Here is an 18,712-nt window from a genome sequence, read left to right as displayed (position 1 = left end):
CTGTTCCATAGCTCATCATCAATGGCAAATGCAAATTGTGGATACTAGAAGCCGTGGCAATTGAAGCTAGCATCTCCTATCACCTTCTATATCCTTCTAGTGCAACTGTTTTGGAGAATTGGAGCTCGAAGCCGCGCGCATCACGACTGCCATTACAGGTTTGAGTGAATTTCGAATCTCACCATTTGTTCGATAATGATGTGCGTTAGAAAGAGTGTTTCACGTAGGTCATGGATATGTTTGTGGTTTTGAGAATAGTTGCCTGTAGTGTGAGAAATCGTGATTTAAAGTTTCAATGTCAAACCCTAGATCGATCGATTCTTGAGTTTTAGGAATTATTAGGTTGTTTGGAATAAATATTTGGATTCTACAGGTTCATACGATTCCAACGCATATCTGTTTGTTCATTTTGGTGAGGTTTTGAAAATTAAGTGTTCTTGAGCATTTTGTAAAATTCTGGGCAAAGTTTGGTTGAAGAAGATGAAATTACCTTGTTTGATCTTGAAAACGATTTGAACTTTCAAATTCAGCGTTTCCCGCTCCCGCTCAAAATAATTACAGAACTGCCATTGTGTTTTTTAATTAATTTCATTTAATTAGTTAAAAATTGATAGCATCTTTAAAAATTCATAAAAAATAGTAAAAAATTCCTAAAAATATGGAGATTTTTTCCTTGACTTTGTTGACTTGTCTAGATGATTTTTGACCTATTGGTAAAAGTTGTGCTTGGCAAATATTTTATTTGGCATAGGCTGTTCTAATGTATGTCACATTTTGATGCATTTTGGCAATTTGATCATGAAATACTCATATCATAAGATAAATGGCTGAAAATTTTTGTGGTGGTTCTTGACTCATTGAGGATTATTTATATGTAAATTTCATGAATTTTTGATACCTGGTCAGAGAGCAGCAAATTCTGGAACTTAGGTGTGACAATTTGTGTCACACCTCTTGATGTCAACTTGTTGAATTTAATTGGATAACCTATGCATGTTAGAATTGAATGAAATTTGGCATGGTGAATTGTTGATATGTTAGGATGTTGTATGAATTTTTGTAGAATTTTTCACTGCCTTTTCTAATTGATCATGATTTTTCATTTCTGGTGATTGAAATTGCAAGCTCATGTGATACATGTTGGTAGATTGATTGGGAAATCCTCATATTGTATTGTATGGCCATGAAATTTGATATGCATGAACTAGACACGTTGTGTGACCTCCCTGTTTTGGTCTCATCCATTTCTTTTTTGTTTTCAATGAGATATGAATTTTTGAATTGGATGTATGCATTGATGGTGTGAATTGAAGCACGAAATTGTGTCTGTTTTTGTTGATTTTCATTGACATGTTGCCATTTGCCCAATTGAGCTCAAATTTGACATGGTAGACCTTGAATCCCCCCTGTTTAGGTGTAATTAATTTGAGAATTTTTGGATGTGTTTTGGTATGGATTTGAATGCAATACTTCTGTTGGTATGTTTGATGCTTCATTTGAACCAATATGGATTGTTTTGTGCATGAATTGAACATAATGGATGATATAAACATAAGACCAATGATGTTTGCTTGTGTTTGATGATAATTTGATGTTGGATGGTGGATACCTTGCTGTTTTAAGTTTTTTTCTTGCCTTTGGACCCTAGGCTTAGCCTAGTGGTCTAGTTGCTAATGTTTGCTTGATTTTTCAGGATCAAAAGCATAATGCACATGGAGAATGATCCAAATCAATTTTAATTGATGTTGTTGTTGTTTGTACACTAACATAACATTGTTTTGTAGGTGATGAAGCTTAGGCTTAAGCTTTGAGCTTGCTTTGTTGTGCATTGCTTTGTATAGTTTGATTGATTGAACACTTGCTGTTTGGTTTTGTCTGTCTGAGTACTAACTGTGTTGGATTGTTTCCAGGTACTTTAGTTGCTCAGTTCCTTGTGAACTTTTGCTTTGCGTTGCTTAAGCAACTTGCATTGAGGTAGGTCCTCTTGACTTCATGTAGTCTGGAGACCCGGCTGTTACCGAGCCGGGCAAATAAATGTCTGAAGTCCTCCTTAAGAGGCGATGATTGTGTTTGTTTAATTTCGTGCCAAGCAGGTGAAAGTCCTTTAAATAAGGCAATTGGTGGAAGGTAGGGGTATGCAGCCTACCCCCCACTATTCAGTTGAGTCTTCTCCTTGCTCCCATTACATGGTTGTAGCATTGAGATCAAAAGCCCAAGATCCTGTGCAGTGCACAATCGAGTCAGTGTCATCGAGTATAGAAGGGTTTCCCCATTCTGGACCCATGCTCATTTGTCAGAAGCTCTCCCTGGTTAGGGATAAGAGCTGTGAGGTCTGATCCTCACTTCATCCTTTCATCTGCTTCACCTTAGCCTCGTAATGGCAAGGTTAAGAGCAAAACCAGCCTGTACAGACGACTTGCTTAGGCAGTCAAACCTGATTGATTGAGCCCCCTTGTTTGGTTATAGCGTGTGCTCTGTGAATATCTGATTGACATGCTTGTTTGAGATGCCTGTTCTCATTTGATGTATGATATATGATTGTATGCTTGTGTGCTAGCTTCTTTCCTGGTTAGGTTAGTTTGCTTATGCAAGTAGGATAGAAAACTGAACTTAGGGTTAACGATGCATGACAACATTAGGCTCGAGTCTCAGCTCCCTAGTGTCGTGTTTTCCCCTCTGTTTCTGGTTAGCAATTTAGTCCCTTTCAGGGGAACTACATCGCCCTGATCCTCGTTCCAGACGAGGTATGTAGGCAGGGGGTCGTGCGAGACCTCTCCGGGCAACCTTTTTCTTTTTTGCGTGCGTTTACTTGTTATCTGGTTATGTTTTGGCTCGGATGCCGACGTAAGCCCAGTGATTGGCAGTCGGGCTCCATGTTTGCCGTTTAGAGTGTGTTTTGGTTCGGATGCCGACGTAATTCCATCCAGTGGTTGTCGGGCTCCATGTTTGCCACCCTTGTTTGTTTTTTGTTGTTTTGGTGTTGTTTGGCGTGCGTAAGCCGAACTACAGTGGCTCTGATTCTTGTTCCAGACAAGATATGTAGGCATAAGGTGCGATACCTTATCGAGCTCCCTTCTCCTAACCCCACCTGCGTTCCCCGTGTGTGTGTGTGATGTTTTAGCAACCTATTCTTTATTCTAGGACGTGGATCCCTAGGAGTACCTAGGACGTGAGGGGTGCTAATACCTTCCCCTCGCGTAACCGACTCCCGAACCTTTTCTCTCTGGTCGCGAGACCATGTCTTTCCAGGTTTCTCTGAGCGTTTCCTTTCCCTATCTTGGGATAAATAACGTTTAGTGGCGGCTCTGTGTGTTTTTATTTTTAGGCTCGCCGGTTGATTTTTCGCAGGATGCGACACTTCGTCCATAATCCATGGTCTTAAAAATATTTGCAAATAAAACCTTAGTTCCTTGAATTATTTTTCGTGTGATGAATGTTATGATGCGCATGGATGCATGAATGCAACAATCATCAATAAGATATCACACACAAAGCAAACAAACAAAGGTCAAGGGATGAATCAAGTCATTGTCAAGATCAATCATCCATTTTGGTGGATTATGGTTTACACCTTATCAACACCCAAGTTCCATTGATATTGAAAAGACTTGATTGGATCAACCAAGAATCAAGGGTTTGTTGCAAGTCACGAGCATGGAGTCTGGGTTAAGAACCATCCCAAAGGAGTGAAGTAAGGATAAAAACCTGTAGATCATGTTCTAAAAAGTTCCCAAAGTCTTAATTCCATCTATCAGATATTATAGGTTAAGATGACTGACTCATCAACCCATAATATTCTCAAGAGAAACTCGTCTGAGTGTAGTATCGCGTAACAATTGTTATCAAGTCTACACTTGAACAGTCTCTGCACTACATCCTAAATAGGCCAAGTTGGGTTAAATGTTCTATGGTCCTCAGTTTCTCAGACCCCAAATCAGAGAAAGCAATGCCTAACCACAAATAACTTGTGTGACATTCATAACTCCAAAAGGGTCTCCACTGAGCAGAAGGATCTCAAGCCAACTTATTAAGGACTACTCCACACAAGTCGAACATGACTATACCATCCTCCTATCTTAATTGCACTCAAGTTCGGGTTAGAAATTATCTCACCACTCAGAGATCACCAAGCACAACCGACAAATTATATCATACAAACATCAAATATACAATTCTATACACATAAAAAAAGTAGGCTAAACCCACTGAGGACTACTCCCAAGCAGAGTCACCACTTAATTTTTGTAGCGGTAAATTCATGACCATTAAGCTATGAATAAACTTAACGTTAATAAAACCAGAGTCGCCACCGCACTTTTATTGTTTCCAAAGGAAAAGGGAAAAGTACGAACAAAACCCAAAGATAAGAAGTTTTAAATCAAAACTAATAAAATTCCAGAGATTACAGGTAATGGGGTTGGTTACACAGGGGGAAGGTGTTAGCACCCAAAGTGTCCTAGGTACTCCTAGGGAACACTTTTTTCATGTGCGTATGTGTTTTTGGTATAAAAGATGTTTGCAATAAATAGAGTGTGGGGATGAGAAAAGAATTCATTAATTATATTTTTGTGTTTGACAAGACCTTCAGACTTGTGCCTATGTACCAACATAAAAATGAGGGATCAAAACCTCGTAGTTCGTGGTATCAATTTCAAAGTGAGTGAATTGATTTTAATAAAGATTTAAATTGAAAAGAGGCACAAAGGTGCCTAAAAAAGTTTGAATAAGTGTTAGTTCTTTTTTCTTTTGAAATTTTAAGTCAATGTGGTTAGATTCATTTATAGGTTTGATTTAAGAAAAGAGTTTAAAAATCCATTGGCACAAGGCCAAAGTTTCTAATTTGCAATATAGTCTAAGTTTTGAAATCACAAGCAAAGAAGGTTTCTGAAAAGGGGGAGAGATTTTGAAATTTAAGAAGTGGGAGGAGATGAAGAGACTAATCCTAAGCAAAAATTTAAAAGTTAAGAGTTGAAAGGATCTGACCAATGGGATGCAATCCAATAGACAATAATGTCATATAGAAATCCACTTTTCCTTTGGACTTTAAATCAAGAAATATCAATAAGCAAGTAGCAAGATGAAGAGCAAGGCATCAAATAAAGATAGCCACATCCAAGCTAGCAACTTCATAGTCTTCTTCTTAATCTTCCCATGTATCAGATGACATACTCCTTGAATGGCTCAGAATAAGGCATTAGACACAGGTTCAAAGTAACATTTGCATCAAGACCATGTAGCAGATGAGCTCAAGTGGATCCCAATACTTGCATCAAATGAAAGCTCTAATCACAATAACTTGGTTTCAGAAATGTTGGCATTGGCCAACTCCTTTTGCATAGGGAATGTTGCCTAATTCTAAGTCCAAAGCTCAGATCAAATCCAACAGTCCACACAAATATTTTTTAGGGTTTTTGTTGTTTATTAGGCATTTTAAGGTCCTAAGACCACAAACACAAACAAGATACACACAAAAATATGTACAATCACAATATATGGCTCAAGTGAGTAAAGTGAAAATGACATAAACATAAACAAGTTAAATGATATGTAAAATGGCAAATGGAATGGTAAATGACTTGAATTTAAATCGCATAAAGTAAATGACTTGAAATTAAAAGCAATAATGATAAAATTTAGTCAAATGTTAGTTGATTAGATGTTAGTGAAGTTTTGCTTTTCAATTGATTAAGTCATATTTTGGAGAACACTCAACCATCTATTCACAAGCATGGATCCATGAACCAAGACATCTTCCAAAGGAAGGAAAAAAGGCCAAGTTTCCACATAATACCATGAAAGGGGGGAGACTTACAATCTCACTTACTAGAATTGTATGCCTTTGGGTCAAAATTTAGCGCTATGTTAAGCAATTGTAATTGGACTTATGTAGAAGTCATAACTATCTGAGGTCGGGCAATAGAAATCTTGGTGTTAATGCATGTTAGAGATATGGTATAATGAACCATACTCCTAAAACATACCACACACAAAAACAAAATGATCAAAGGATGGACCTAATCTCATCCATACTTGTATTAGTTCATTTAACATGAAGTTATTGATGAACCGATTAGCCTTAGGATATTGAGACTTTATTGGTCAATGAAAGGGATGGTGTAAAATGGGATTGAAGATGAAGAGGGAGGGGAGATGAGACAAACACAAGTTGGTCATGGGAGGAATTTTATCAAATTAAAATCATTCATTCATTTTGGGAGATGAAATGTACATTTCATCAATCCCCTAAATCCCATGATTCTAATCCAACAAAAGTCAAATCAACCTTGACCAAGGCCCAAACACATAGACAAACTTCACAAGTCAATAAAAATGGCTCAGCATAATTTCTACACAATTGATCAATTAAAAATCAAATTAAAATGCATTTAATTAAATTATGTTTCATCAAAAACCTAAAACCTCTTCAAAACACCAAATAAATGGCCAAGAGATTTATCCTAGGTCAAACAAGGTCAAAGGACCTTAGACAAAAAAATTCATTATTTTTGAAAGGTCAAAAGTATTTTTAAACAATTAAAAATATGCACAAAAACAATTAAATCATGAAAAATATAAAAATTAATCCAAAAAATAATTTTAATTCAGAAAATGAAAGAGGAAAATATTTAAATTTTGTTGGTGAAAGTCCCATATTTTTTGGATTAATAATGAAATTGATATGAATTAATTAAAAATAATGGATTAAATGAAATAATCAGAAATTCAAAAAAAGGAGAGCCATCTGATCTCTCTCATTAATTGAGGTGGCATATCAGATGGTTGGAAACGCGCGTTCCACTAATGCTTCATTCAACTGTCCCACACGCGTGGTAATCAATTTAGATGGATGAGATTAGAAGCTATGGACCAGATCAGATGGTTAAAACTTTGCCAACACACCACCAGAGCCCTAGCTCCGGTCATCTTCTCCGGTGAGGACCACCGAACTGGTCTAAGCTCAACTCAATGGAAAATGAAAAGTGAGTACACTAATTTGAAGGAAAAATGCTCAGGAGCACGAATCTGGCCTCAATTTTGTCCAGTTCCAAGTATATAAAAAGATAAGGGATTTGAATTTTGAGGATCATGAACTGAGTTGCTTCGATTTGACCTCAAAGAAACTCAATCTTCTTGCCTACATTGATAGGACTTTAGACAACCAAAAATCACAAAGAATGATAGAGAATTGAGAGAGAACCGAAGAGATGAAGTTTCTAAAAAATCACCTTCGAGTTGATCCAATTTCTCGTGACCTTGATCTGGATTTGATTGTTTTCTCTTCCTCTTGCTTGCAGAAACCAATTGAGATGAAAAGGGAAGTGAATTTCTAGAGTTTGAACTTCCAAACAGAAGATGAAGTTCAAGCTCGATTTCAAGAGAAATCTTCAAAAATTCTATGGCAGTGGGGGTTTAAATATGTCTAGCAAAGCTTGGGCAAGGTGTTGATGTTGATTCTGAAGCCTTGAACTTGTTTAAATAGGCAATGCATTTGATTTTTGAAACACTTGAATTTTGGCCAAATTTGGAAAGCTTCTTGAATGGGTGCATGAGCAATTGTTTTGGCCTAAGGAGTGATGTAATCCACTTCCAAATCATGTGCAAAGTGTACTGAATTCATCATGTGGAAGCATGCAAATAAGAATGATCATTTAAGTTCAAAACTTGCCAAAACACTTCCCACAATGGAACTATGTGCAAGTCCCTCATACTTTGTCCAAATTAGATGATCTTAGACTTTTTGGAAAGGTGAGATTAAGGGTAACAACTTTCATGTTGAAAATTGTTTTATTTGAACCTTGGATCATGATGAGTTTTGAGGTTGAAGTTTGGGAAATCAAACATATTTGAAAATTTTCTAAGTCCCAAGTCAAATGTTCACTTCTTCCACCTTGAATAACTTTTTCTATGGAATTCAAATGAGAAACGTTCCTTCATCAAAGGTTTAGATATTTCAAATATATTCAATTTGGTCACAAATATTACCTCATTTAGATTTGTCATGAAGGAGTTATGCATTTTAGAAGTTGAGGAAAATCACTTGTTCAATGGTATTGGCCCAAAGTGACCTATAATGTTTCCTCTTGGCACATGCATTTGAAAGTTCAATTTGAACTTCCTCCCAAAATAAAAGTTTAAGTAGACATCTTGAATTTTATCATGGAATTTTAATGGCTTTCATATCAAAAATATTGATAAAGTTATGGTCTTCGGAAGTTGACGTCCAAACTAGGGTTCAGACAAAATGAACTATAATCTTTCACCATAAAAAATGACTTTCCAAGAAAAACTAGATCTTGACCTCAACATGAAAGTTGTTTGGAATATCATTTTGAGTAACTTTTATCTTGTAAGAATATGACAAAAATTGTAGGATGTAGAGTCTACGGAACCCCAATTTTGACCAGTTAACTTCCTCTGATCAACCACCATGAACCATCTTGCTAGCTTGATATTCTCTTGACTTTTGGGACTCATGGAGGATCATATATGCATAAGATTATGTAATGTGAAGTATCCATTGAAATATTTGATCAATTATTAAAGAAACTTATTGAAGAAGTCAAACAAGATACCCAGATGAATTAGGGTTTCCAAGGCAAACAAACTCCAAACTCTTGATGATTTCTTGATCAAAAGGATATGTGAAGATCATGGGGATCCATATATTATGCTTAGAGCCAACGTAAACCAATTTTTGATTGTGCTCCTTACATTGAGGGTCTCAAACCCTATATATGAGCTTGATAGAGCATAGGTGAGCATACACACTACCTACAAAAGCAACAAACTATACATTGACCTATTTTTGGTATTTTGGTTAGTAAATAAAGAAAAATGGAGTATGATACAATCAAATATGCTTGGTGATCTCTCCCAATGCAAACCCAATGAGTGAGGGGTAAGGAGGATGCCAAGGTGTGATCCCAATGCTAATGCATATTATGAGATATCATGAGGGATCATAGTGTCAAAATTGGAATCTTACCAATACAAAATGTTGATTATCAGTGTCTAAAAGTGCGTTTGCAAAAAGTCTTCTTTCTGCTTCAATCATCGCAAAACTCCCCCAACTCACCTTTATGAAAATTTAGATCAGTTAGTATTATGTTAATAAATAAATATGTCATTCCTAAGAGTATCATGTACACCATCATACGTATCGGTTCACTGTGAATTTCTCGACCAAAAAAATATCTGCTGATATATCTTGGTTTTTCCTTGGATGCATGTACATAAACTAGAAATTTTCCTTCATGCCCCTTCATTTTGGTATGAGTAAATATTAAATTGGAATGAATTAAATTTCTTTTACATGAATTTCTATTACATTTCTAATCAAAGACGTGTCTGGTATATGACACGTCACAACAGATGATAGACGACTTATATTCAATCATCTGAATTAAATTCAGTGTCTGATTGAGTGATTCATATCATATAATTAAATAAGATAGAAAATGTAAAGGCTTAATTGAAAGAAGAGGTGCAAGAGTTTCACGAAAGGCAATGAATCGGGAGTCATGCACATGAACGCAACTTTAGGTGTTGTAGTTTGAAGAGGAACAAAGTTGAGTAAATCTTTATAACAACACGAGATTCAATCTTTTGATCGGTTAATTCTCAATAAAATTGAGTATTTGGAAACAGATCACGCATGCGACAACCATCAGACAAATAAAAACTACATTTTTTGGGACTTGTGGTGTTGTTAGTGTAGAATAGATGTAAGCAATAACAATCATATAAAAACAAACAACAAAAAATGTAAGGAACAATGTGGAAGGTCTCTTTGTTGTGTATTTTCTTAAGCCTATCATCATTGAAACATGAATCACGATTCATCCATTGATTAAAATAAGAATAACAATGAGTAATTTTTTAAACATTGATCTATGGCAATGCAAATGCAATAATACTATAGTGTGAGAGAGTAATAGCAAATAACTAATCAGAATTATGTAACCAACAAAGTTATGATATTTATGTAAACTACGAAGTTCTTGCCACCTCACTCAAACGCCCAGCTGTCTTTAATACATATTGATCATTTTTTCTCTAAATGTTTTTTATGGGTGCCAAATATTTCCATACACGTCAAATAAATCTAATTATTGATGGAATCATTTTATCCTTGTTAATATACATTTTTTGAAAGCTTGTCATACAATAATTATTATTTATAGAGTTTAATGGATACACATTGTAAAATAATTTTATATCATCGTTTAATTAAAAATTACCAGTTAACAATATTATATTATTATTTTTAAAATGTAGGGATAATTTGGTGGGATACACATGTATTAGTTGACAAGTGTAAATGCATATTTCATGTTGTTTTATTTATAAAAATAAGATCTAAGTTTTTAAGGATGTTAATTTGAAGAAGCATGAATTTAAATGATAAAAAGATCTAGATTAATATTAAAAAAAGTTACTCATAATAAATCATGTATGTCTTTGCATGATCAAATAATTTAATTTCCATCCTACGTTACCGACTACATCATTTCATGACATACAATTGTGATTTTCACATCTTAGTTATTTTCCATCCAACACAAAAATCGACAATGTTGTTAAACAAATAATCACTAAAATGTAAAATAAGAACATCAAACTATTCATCTTTCAAGGTTAAAACAATTGAAATGTTTGAATGAATCCACAATACTTCTTTGTCTCCCCATAGAACTTTATCCAGTTGCTTTTGAATTGTGGGACTAGTGTTATGTGCAAGAGCCAAAGTAAGGCAAAGGATCATAATCATAATTTGTTGATCATCAAAAAAGGATAACAAATCGAAAATAGTTTAAATTGTAGTAGTATTATAGAAAAAGTATATCAATCTATCCAAGGCATCTTGATAAAATCTCTTGGAAAATAAGTAACATGGCTGCTTTGATCCATTTCACATGCAAGGTGTCATCAATATTGTAATCTGCAAAGCTTATGAAGTAATCTAATTTCCATCCTATGTTACCAGCTAATTCATTTCATGACATACAATTGTTAATTTCCCTTCTTAGTTATTTCCCATCCAACACAAAAATCGAGTATGTTTCTAAACAAATAATCACTAAAGTGTAAAATAAGAACATGAAACTATTCATATTTCAAGGTCTAAACAATTGAAATGTTTGAATGAATCCATAATGTTTCTTTGTCTCCCCATAGAACTTTATCCAATTGCTTCTGGATTTTGGGACTAATGTTATGTGCAAGAGCCAAAGTGAGGCTAAGGATCATAATCATAAGCTGTTGATTATCGAAAAAGGACGACGAATCGAAAATAGTTTAAATTGTAGTAGTATTATAGAAAAAGTACATCAAAAATCTATCCAAGGCATCTGGATAAAACTTCCTGGAAAATAAATAACATGGTTGCTTTGATCCATTCCACATGCATGGTGTCATCAATATTGTTCTCTGCAAAGCTTATGAAATTCGCAATTCAAAAACATAATTTAGTATCATTATGTTGAATATTTTTTCAATCATTTATACATTTAGTTCACTTGTAATACGTGGACTTTCATCAAAGTACTGCAGTGAATGAATGAAATTATGTCATAATAATAGAAGGAAAAAAAAGGTGAATTGGTAAGGAATGTTTAGTTTGAATGTCATACGGTTAAGGCTTTGAGGATGTCATAATTAACATCTCGACCAACGAATGTTCTCGAATGCCATTTTCCTTCTGACCAATCAACGTATGTTACCGACCAATATGAAATTTCACCTGGATCATGCATCTAAATGTATAACGAGTAACTTAGCAACGAAGGAGAGGAACGTTGTTGCCATTAAGAAGAGATCAGAATGATGAACATTATACACTGACATGGAAAAAGGTCGGTAAATAATGCTCCTCCGAGTAACAGTTGGGTCCGCCCTCCCTATTTGGATGTAGAAGTTCAAAAACATGTAAACTCATTAAGGATTTGTGGTTAGAATGGAAGAAAAAAAACTACTAGTGATGCTTTTGTAAATTGTTTAACAAGAAATTTATTAAATCTCTATGTTCATTGATTAATGAACATATTTAACAAGAGTAACATACCTTCAAATCAGCAAAAGCATGAATAAAGGGATTATAACTTATAAGTAACATGGAAGTACCCTGCAGTGATACTTGGATTTTGTGTAATAGAGAATGTCTGCGATAACGATAATAGCGTGTTGCCGCTTCATTGTAAACCACATACCACAAGAAGTTTCAATTGATTCCTAAATTTCTAGGACATAAGTCATACCTGCGAACCCTTTCAGAAATCCTTCGGTTCTACTTCAAGCAACATATACTTTATAAATCTTCCATTTCCATGAGGACCGGGAACAAGAAAGCTTTTTATTTCAGTGGAAGTTTAATTAGGTGAAAGAAGAAGAATTTAATCTGAATTTCCACTGAACAAATATGAATTCTTTGTATATGTAATCATGTATATATATATATATATATATATATATATATATATATATATATATATATATATATATATATATATATATATATATATATATATATATATATATATATATATATATATAATGTCTTACCATTTGATGAAGGTCACATTTGTATACATTAAGTAGCTGTAGACGAATTCGAAGTAACGTATAGGTACACAACTGAAAGAAAAAGGTGTTATTGGATAAGATCAAATCCTCAAAACAAACACGACTTTACACGAAAGATAAACCAAATAAGAAAATATACCCGTTGGACAACAATAGATAATGTTGATTATCAGGGTCTAAAAGCGTGTTTGCCAAAAGTCTTCTTTCGGCTTCAATTATCGCAAAAATCCCCCAACTCACCTTTATGAAAATTTAGACCAGTTAGTATTATGTTAATAGATAAATATGTCATGCCTAAGAGTATCATGTACGCCATCATACATACTGGTTCGCTGTGAATTTCTCAACCAAGAAATGACATTTTGATATATCTTGGTTTTTCCTTGGATGCATGTACGTAAACTGGAAATTTTCCTTCATGGCCCTGCATTTTGGTATGAGTAAAGATCAAATTGGAATGAATTCAATTTCTGTTACATGAACTTCTATTATATTTCTAATCAAAGACGTGTCTTGTATATGACACGTCACAACAGACGATAAACCACTTATATTCAATCATCTGAATTTAATTCAGTGTCTGATTAAGTGATTCATATCATAACATTAAATAAGAGAGAAAATGTAAAGGCTTACTTGAAAGAAGAGGTGCCAGAGTTTCTCGAAAGGCAATGAACCGGGAGTCATGAACATGAACGCAACTTTAGGTGTTGTAGTTTGAAGAGGAACAAAGTTGAGTAAATCTTTAACAACAACACGAGATTCGATCTCTTGATTGATTAATTCTCAATAAAATTGAGTATTTGGAAACAGACCGCGCATGCGACAACCATCAGACGAATAAAAACTATATTTTTCGAGACGTTATGATGTTGTTGGTGTAGAATAGATGTAAGCAATAACAATCATAGCAAAAAAAAAAATATAAGGATCAATGTAGAATGTCTATTTGTTATTTATTTTCTTAACCCTATCGTCATTGAAACATGAATCACGATTCATCCATTGATTTGAATAAGAATAACAATGTGTAATTTCTTAAACATTGATCTATGGCAATGCAAATGCAATAATACTATAGTGTGAGAGAGTAATAATGAATAATTAATCAGAATCATGTACCCAACAAAAGTTATGAGATTTATGTAAACTAAGAAGTTCTTGCCACCTCACTCAAAAGCCCAACTGTCTTCAATATATATTGATCATTTTTTCTCTAAATGTTTTTTTATGGTTGCCAAATATTTCCATACACGTCAAATAAATTTAACTATAGATGGAATCATTTTATCCTTGTTAATATACATTTTTTGAAAGCTTGTCCTAGAATAATTATTATTTATAGATGTTAATGGATATAAATTGTAAAATAATTTTATACCGTCGTCTAATAAAAAAAATACCACTTAACAATATTATATTAGTATTTTAAAAATGTAGGGATAATTTGGTGGGATACACATTTATTAGTTGACAAGTGTCAATGCATATTTCATCATCTTTTATTTATAAAAATAAGACCTAAGTATTTAAGGATGTTAATTTGAAGAAGCATGAACTTAAATGATAAAAAGCTCTGAATTAATATTAAGAAAAAGTTACTCATAATCAATCATGTACGTATTTGCATGATCAAATAATTTAATTTCCATTCTATGTTACCGGCTACTTAATTTCTTGACATAAAATTGTGAATTTCACTTCTTAGTTATTACCCATCCAACACAAAAATCGACAATGTTGCTAAGCAAATAATCACTAAAATGTAAAATAAGAACAACAAACTATTTATCTTTCAAGGTAAAAACAATTGAAATGTTTGAATGAATCCACAATGCTTCTTTGTCTCCCCATAGAACTTTATCCAATTGCTTATGGATTGTGGGACTAATGTTATGTGCAAGAGCCAAAGTGAGGCGAATGATCATAATCATAAGTTGTTGATTTTTGAAAAATGACGATGAATCAAAAATAGTTTAAATTATAGTAGTATTATAGAAAAAGTATATCAATCTATCCAAGGCATCTGGACAAAACTTCCTGGCAAATAAATAACTTGGCTGCTTTGATCCATTTCACATGCAAGGTGTCATCAATATTGTTCTCTGCAAAGCGTATGAAATAATCTAATTTCCATCCTATGTTAATAGTTAATTCATTTCATGACATACAATTGTGAATTTTCCTTCTTAGTTATTTCTCATCCAACATAAAAATCGACAATGTTTCTAAATAAATAATCACTAAAATGTAAAATAAGAACATCAAACTATTCATCTTTCAAGGTCAAAACAACTGAAATGTTTGAATGAATCCACAATGTTTCCTTGTCTCCCCATAGAACTTTATCCAATTGCTTATGGATTGTGGGACTAATGTTATGTTCAAGAGTCAAAGTGAGGCTAAGGATCATAATCATAAGCTGTTGATTATCGAAAAAGGACGATGAATTGAAAATAGTTTAAATTGTAGTAGTATTATAGAAAAAGTACATCAATCTTTCCAAGGCATCGGGATAAAACTTCCTGGCAAATAAATAACATGGTTGCTTTGATCCATTCCACATGCAAGGTGTCATCAATATTGTTCTCTGCAAAGCATATGAAATTCGCAATTCAAAAACATAATTTAGTATCATTATGTTGAAGATTTTTTCATCATTTATACCTTTAGTTCACTTGTAATATGTGGACTTTGATCAAAGGACTGCAGTGAATGAATGAAAATATGTCATAATAGTAGAAGGAAAAAAAGGTGAATTGATAATGAATGTTTAGTTTGAATCGCATACGGTTAAGGCTTTAAGGACATCATAATTAACATCTCGACCAGCGAATGTTCTCGGATGCCATTTTCCTTCTGACCAATCAACGTATGTTACCGACCAATTTGAAATTCCACCTGGATCAAGCATCTAAATGTATAACGAGTAAGTTAGCAACAAAGGAGCGGAATGTTGTTTCCATTTAGAAGAGATCAAAGTGATGAACATTGTACACTGACATGGAAAAGGGTCGGTAAATAATGCTCGTCTGAGTAACAGTTGCGTCCGCCCTCCATATTTGGCTGTGGAAGTTTAAAAACATGTAAACTCATTAAGGATTTGTGATTAGAATGAAAGAAAGAAAAACTACTAGTGTTGCTTTTGTAAATTGTTTAACAAGAAATCTATTAAATCTCTTTGTTCATTGATTAATGAACATATTTAACAAGAGTAACATACTTTCAAATCAGCAAAAGCCTGAATAAAGTGATTATAACTTATAAGTAACATGGAAGTACCCTGCAGTGATACTTGAATTTTGTGTAATAGAGACTGTCTGCGATAACTATAATAGCGTGTTGCCGCTTCATTGTAAACCACTGCAGAACAAACACAATCCAAACTAACTACATGCCACAAGAAGTTTCAATTGATTCCTAAATTTCTACGACATAAGTCATACCTGCGAACCCTTTCGGAAATCCTTTAGCTCTACTTCAGGCAACATATACTTTATAAATCTTCCATTTCCATGAGGACCGGGATCGAGAAAGCTTTTTATTTCAGTGGAAGTTTAATTAGGTGAAAGAAGAAGAATTTAATCAGAATTTCCACTGAACAAATATGAATTCTTTGTATATGTAATTATGTATATATATCATAACGTCTTACCATTCGATGAAGCTCACATTTGTATACATTAAGTAGCTGTAGACAAATTCGAAGTGACGTATAGGTACACAACTGAAACAAAAAAAGGTCTCATTGAATAAGATCAAATCCCCAGACCAAACACGAGTTTACACGAAAGATAAACCAGATAAGAAAAATTACCTGTCGGACAACAATACAAAATGGTGATTATCAGGGTCTAAAAGCGCGTTTGCCAAAAGTCTTCTTTCTGCTTCAACCATCGCAAAACTCCCCCAACTCACCTTTATGAAAATTTAGATAAGTTATTATTATGTTAAAAAATAAATATGTCATGCCTAAGAGTATCATGTACGCCATCATACGTACCGGTTCGCTGTGAATTTCTCGACCAATAAAATATTTGCTGATATGTCTTGGTTTTTCCTTGGATGCATGTACATAAACTGAAAATTTTCCTTCATGTCCCTGCATTTTGGTATGATTAAAGATGAAATTTCAATGAATTCAATTTCTGTTACATGAATTTTTATTATATTTCTAATTAAAGACATGTCTAGTATATGACACATCACAACAGACGATATACGTCTTATATTCAATCATCTAAATTGAATTCAGTGTCTGATTGAGTGATTCATATCATAACATTAAATAAGAGATAAAATATAAAGGCTTACTTGAAAGAAGAGGTGCCAGAGTTTTTCGAAAGGCAATGAACCGGGAGTCATGAACATGAACGCAACTTTAGGTGTTGTAGTTTGAAGAGGAACAAAGTTGAGTAAATCTTTAACAACTACACGAGATTCGATCTCTTGATCGGTTAATTCTCGAGAAAATTGAGTATTTGGAAATAGATCGCGCGTGCGACAACCTTCAGACGAATAAAAACTACATTTTTCAGGACGTTGTGGTGTTGTTGGTGTAGAATAGATGTAAGCAGTAACAATTATAACAAAAAAAATAACAGAAAATGTAAGAATCAATGTGGGAGGTCTCTTTGTTGTGTATTTTCTTAATCCTATCATCATTGAAACATGAATCACGATTCATTCATTGATTAGAATAAGAATAACAACGAGTAATTTCTTAAACATTGATCTATGGCGATGCAAATGCAATAATACTATAATGAGGGAGAGTAATAATGAATAACTAATGAGAATCATGTAGCCAACAAATTTATGAGATTTATGTAAACTACGGAGTTCTTGCCACCTCACTCAAACACCCAACTGTCTTTAATACATATTGATCAATTTTCTCTAAATGTTTTTTTATGGTTTCCAAATATTTCCATACACGTCAAATAAATCTAATTATAGATGGAAGAATTTCATCCTTGTTAATATATATTTTTTGAAAGTTTGTTATTCAGTAATTATTACTTACATACATTGTAAAATAATTTTATACCGTCGTCCAATAAAAAATTATCACTTAACAATATTGTTTTAGTATTTTAAAAATGTAGGGATAATTTGATGGGATACACATTTATTAGTTGACAAGTGTCAATGCATATTTCATATTCATTTATTTATATAAATAAGATCTAAGTTTTTAAGGATGCTAATTTGAAGAAGCATGAATTTAAATGATAAAAAACTCTGAATTAATATTAAAAAAAGTTACTCATAATCAATCATGTAAGAATTTGCATGATCAAATAATCTAATTTTCATCCTATGTTACCGGTTACTTCATTTCATGATATACAATTGTGAATTTCACTTCATAGTTATTTCTCACCCAACATAAAAATAGACAATGCTGCTAAATAAATAATCACTAAAATGTAAAATAAGAACATCAAACTATTCATATTTCAAGGTCAAAACAATTGAAATATTTGAATGAATCCACAATGTTTTTTTGTCTCCCCATAGAACTTTATCCAATTGCTTATGGATTGTGGGACAAATGTTATGTGCAAGAGCCAAAGTAAGGATAAGGATCATAATTATAAGCTGTTGATTATCAAAAAAGGACGATGAATCGAAAATAGTTTAAATCGTAGTTGTATTATAGAAAAAGTACAACAATCTATCCAAGGCATCTGGATACAAATACCTGGCAAATAAATAACATGGTTGCTTTGATCCGATCCACATCCAAGGTGTCATCAATATTATTCTCTGCAAAGCATATGAAATAATCTAATTTCCATCCTATGTTACTGGCTACTTCATTTCATGACATACAATTGTGAATTTCACTTCTTAGTTATTTCTCATCCAACACAAAAATCGACAATGTTGCTAAACAAATAATCACAAAAATGTAAAATAAGAACATCAAACTATTCATCTTTCAAGGTCAAAATAATTGAAATGTTTGAATGAATCCATAATGTTTCTTTGTCTCCCCATAGGACTTTATTATGGATTGTGGAACTAATGTTATGTGCAAGAGGGAAAGTGAGGCAAAGGATTATAATCATAAGTTGTTGATTATCGAAAAAAGGACGACGAATCAAAAATAGTTTAAATTGTT

At 33.3% G+C, this 18,712-nt stretch overlaps 1 protein-coding gene and 2 pseudogenes across 1 annotated transcript; all 3 read right to left on the bottom strand.

Moving 5' to 3' along the window:
* Nucleotides 1-10,691, bottom strand: part of LOC127078823 (glycosyltransferase BC10-like) — a 43,255-nt pseudogene extending 32,564 nt beyond the window's left edge.
* Nucleotides 10,692-11,298: 607 nt separating this feature from the next.
* On the bottom strand, nucleotides 11,299-13,446 carry LOC127078821 (glycosyltransferase BC10-like; annotated as a pseudogene).
* A 1,387-nt stretch (nucleotides 13,447-14,833) lies between these two features.
* LOC127084499 (glycosyltransferase BC10) lies at nucleotides 14,834-17,371 on the bottom strand. The gene is made up of 10 exons (XM_051024962.1): nucleotides 16,897-17,371; nucleotides 16,586-16,684; nucleotides 16,400-16,500; nucleotides 16,238-16,309; nucleotides 16,029-16,119; nucleotides 15,865-15,945; nucleotides 15,586-15,648; nucleotides 15,374-15,496; nucleotides 15,250-15,288; nucleotides 14,834-15,172 (listed from the first exon to the last, which is right to left on the bottom strand). The coding sequence occupies exons 1-10, from the start codon at nucleotides 17,245-17,247 to the stop codon at nucleotides 15,044-15,046; spliced, it is 1,149 nt and encodes a 382-aa protein (XP_050880919.1). The 5' UTR covers nucleotides 17,248-17,371; the 3' UTR covers nucleotides 14,834-15,043.
* Between the last annotated feature and the right edge of the window lie 1,341 nt (nucleotides 17,372-18,712).

This window comes from Lathyrus oleraceus, chromosome 5 (genome assembly GCF_024323335.1).
Source record: "Lathyrus oleraceus cultivar Zhongwan6 chromosome 5, CAAS_Psat_ZW6_1.0, whole genome shotgun sequence".
Taxonomy (NCBI): domain Eukaryota; kingdom Viridiplantae; phylum Streptophyta; class Magnoliopsida; order Fabales; family Fabaceae; genus Lathyrus; species Lathyrus oleraceus.
The sequence above is the reverse complement of the archived record's forward strand: the minus strand, read 5'-3'. Positions and strand labels throughout refer to the sequence as shown.

Bases quoted from the DNA above. Each gene is read 5' to 3' on its own strand.
- LOC127084499 (XM_051024962.1), bottom strand. From the start codon at position 17,247: ATGATGATAGGATTAAGAAAATACACAACAAAGAGACCTCCCACATTG. The intron at 16,120-16,237 runs GTAAGACGTTAT...TGAAATAAAAAG, and splicing joins AATGTGAGCTTCATCGAATG to CTTTCTCGATCCCGGTCCTC. The intron at 15,497-15,585 runs GTCAGTGTACAA...TTATACATTTAG, and splicing joins ATTTACCGACCCTTTTCCAT to ATGCTTGATCCAGGTGGAAT.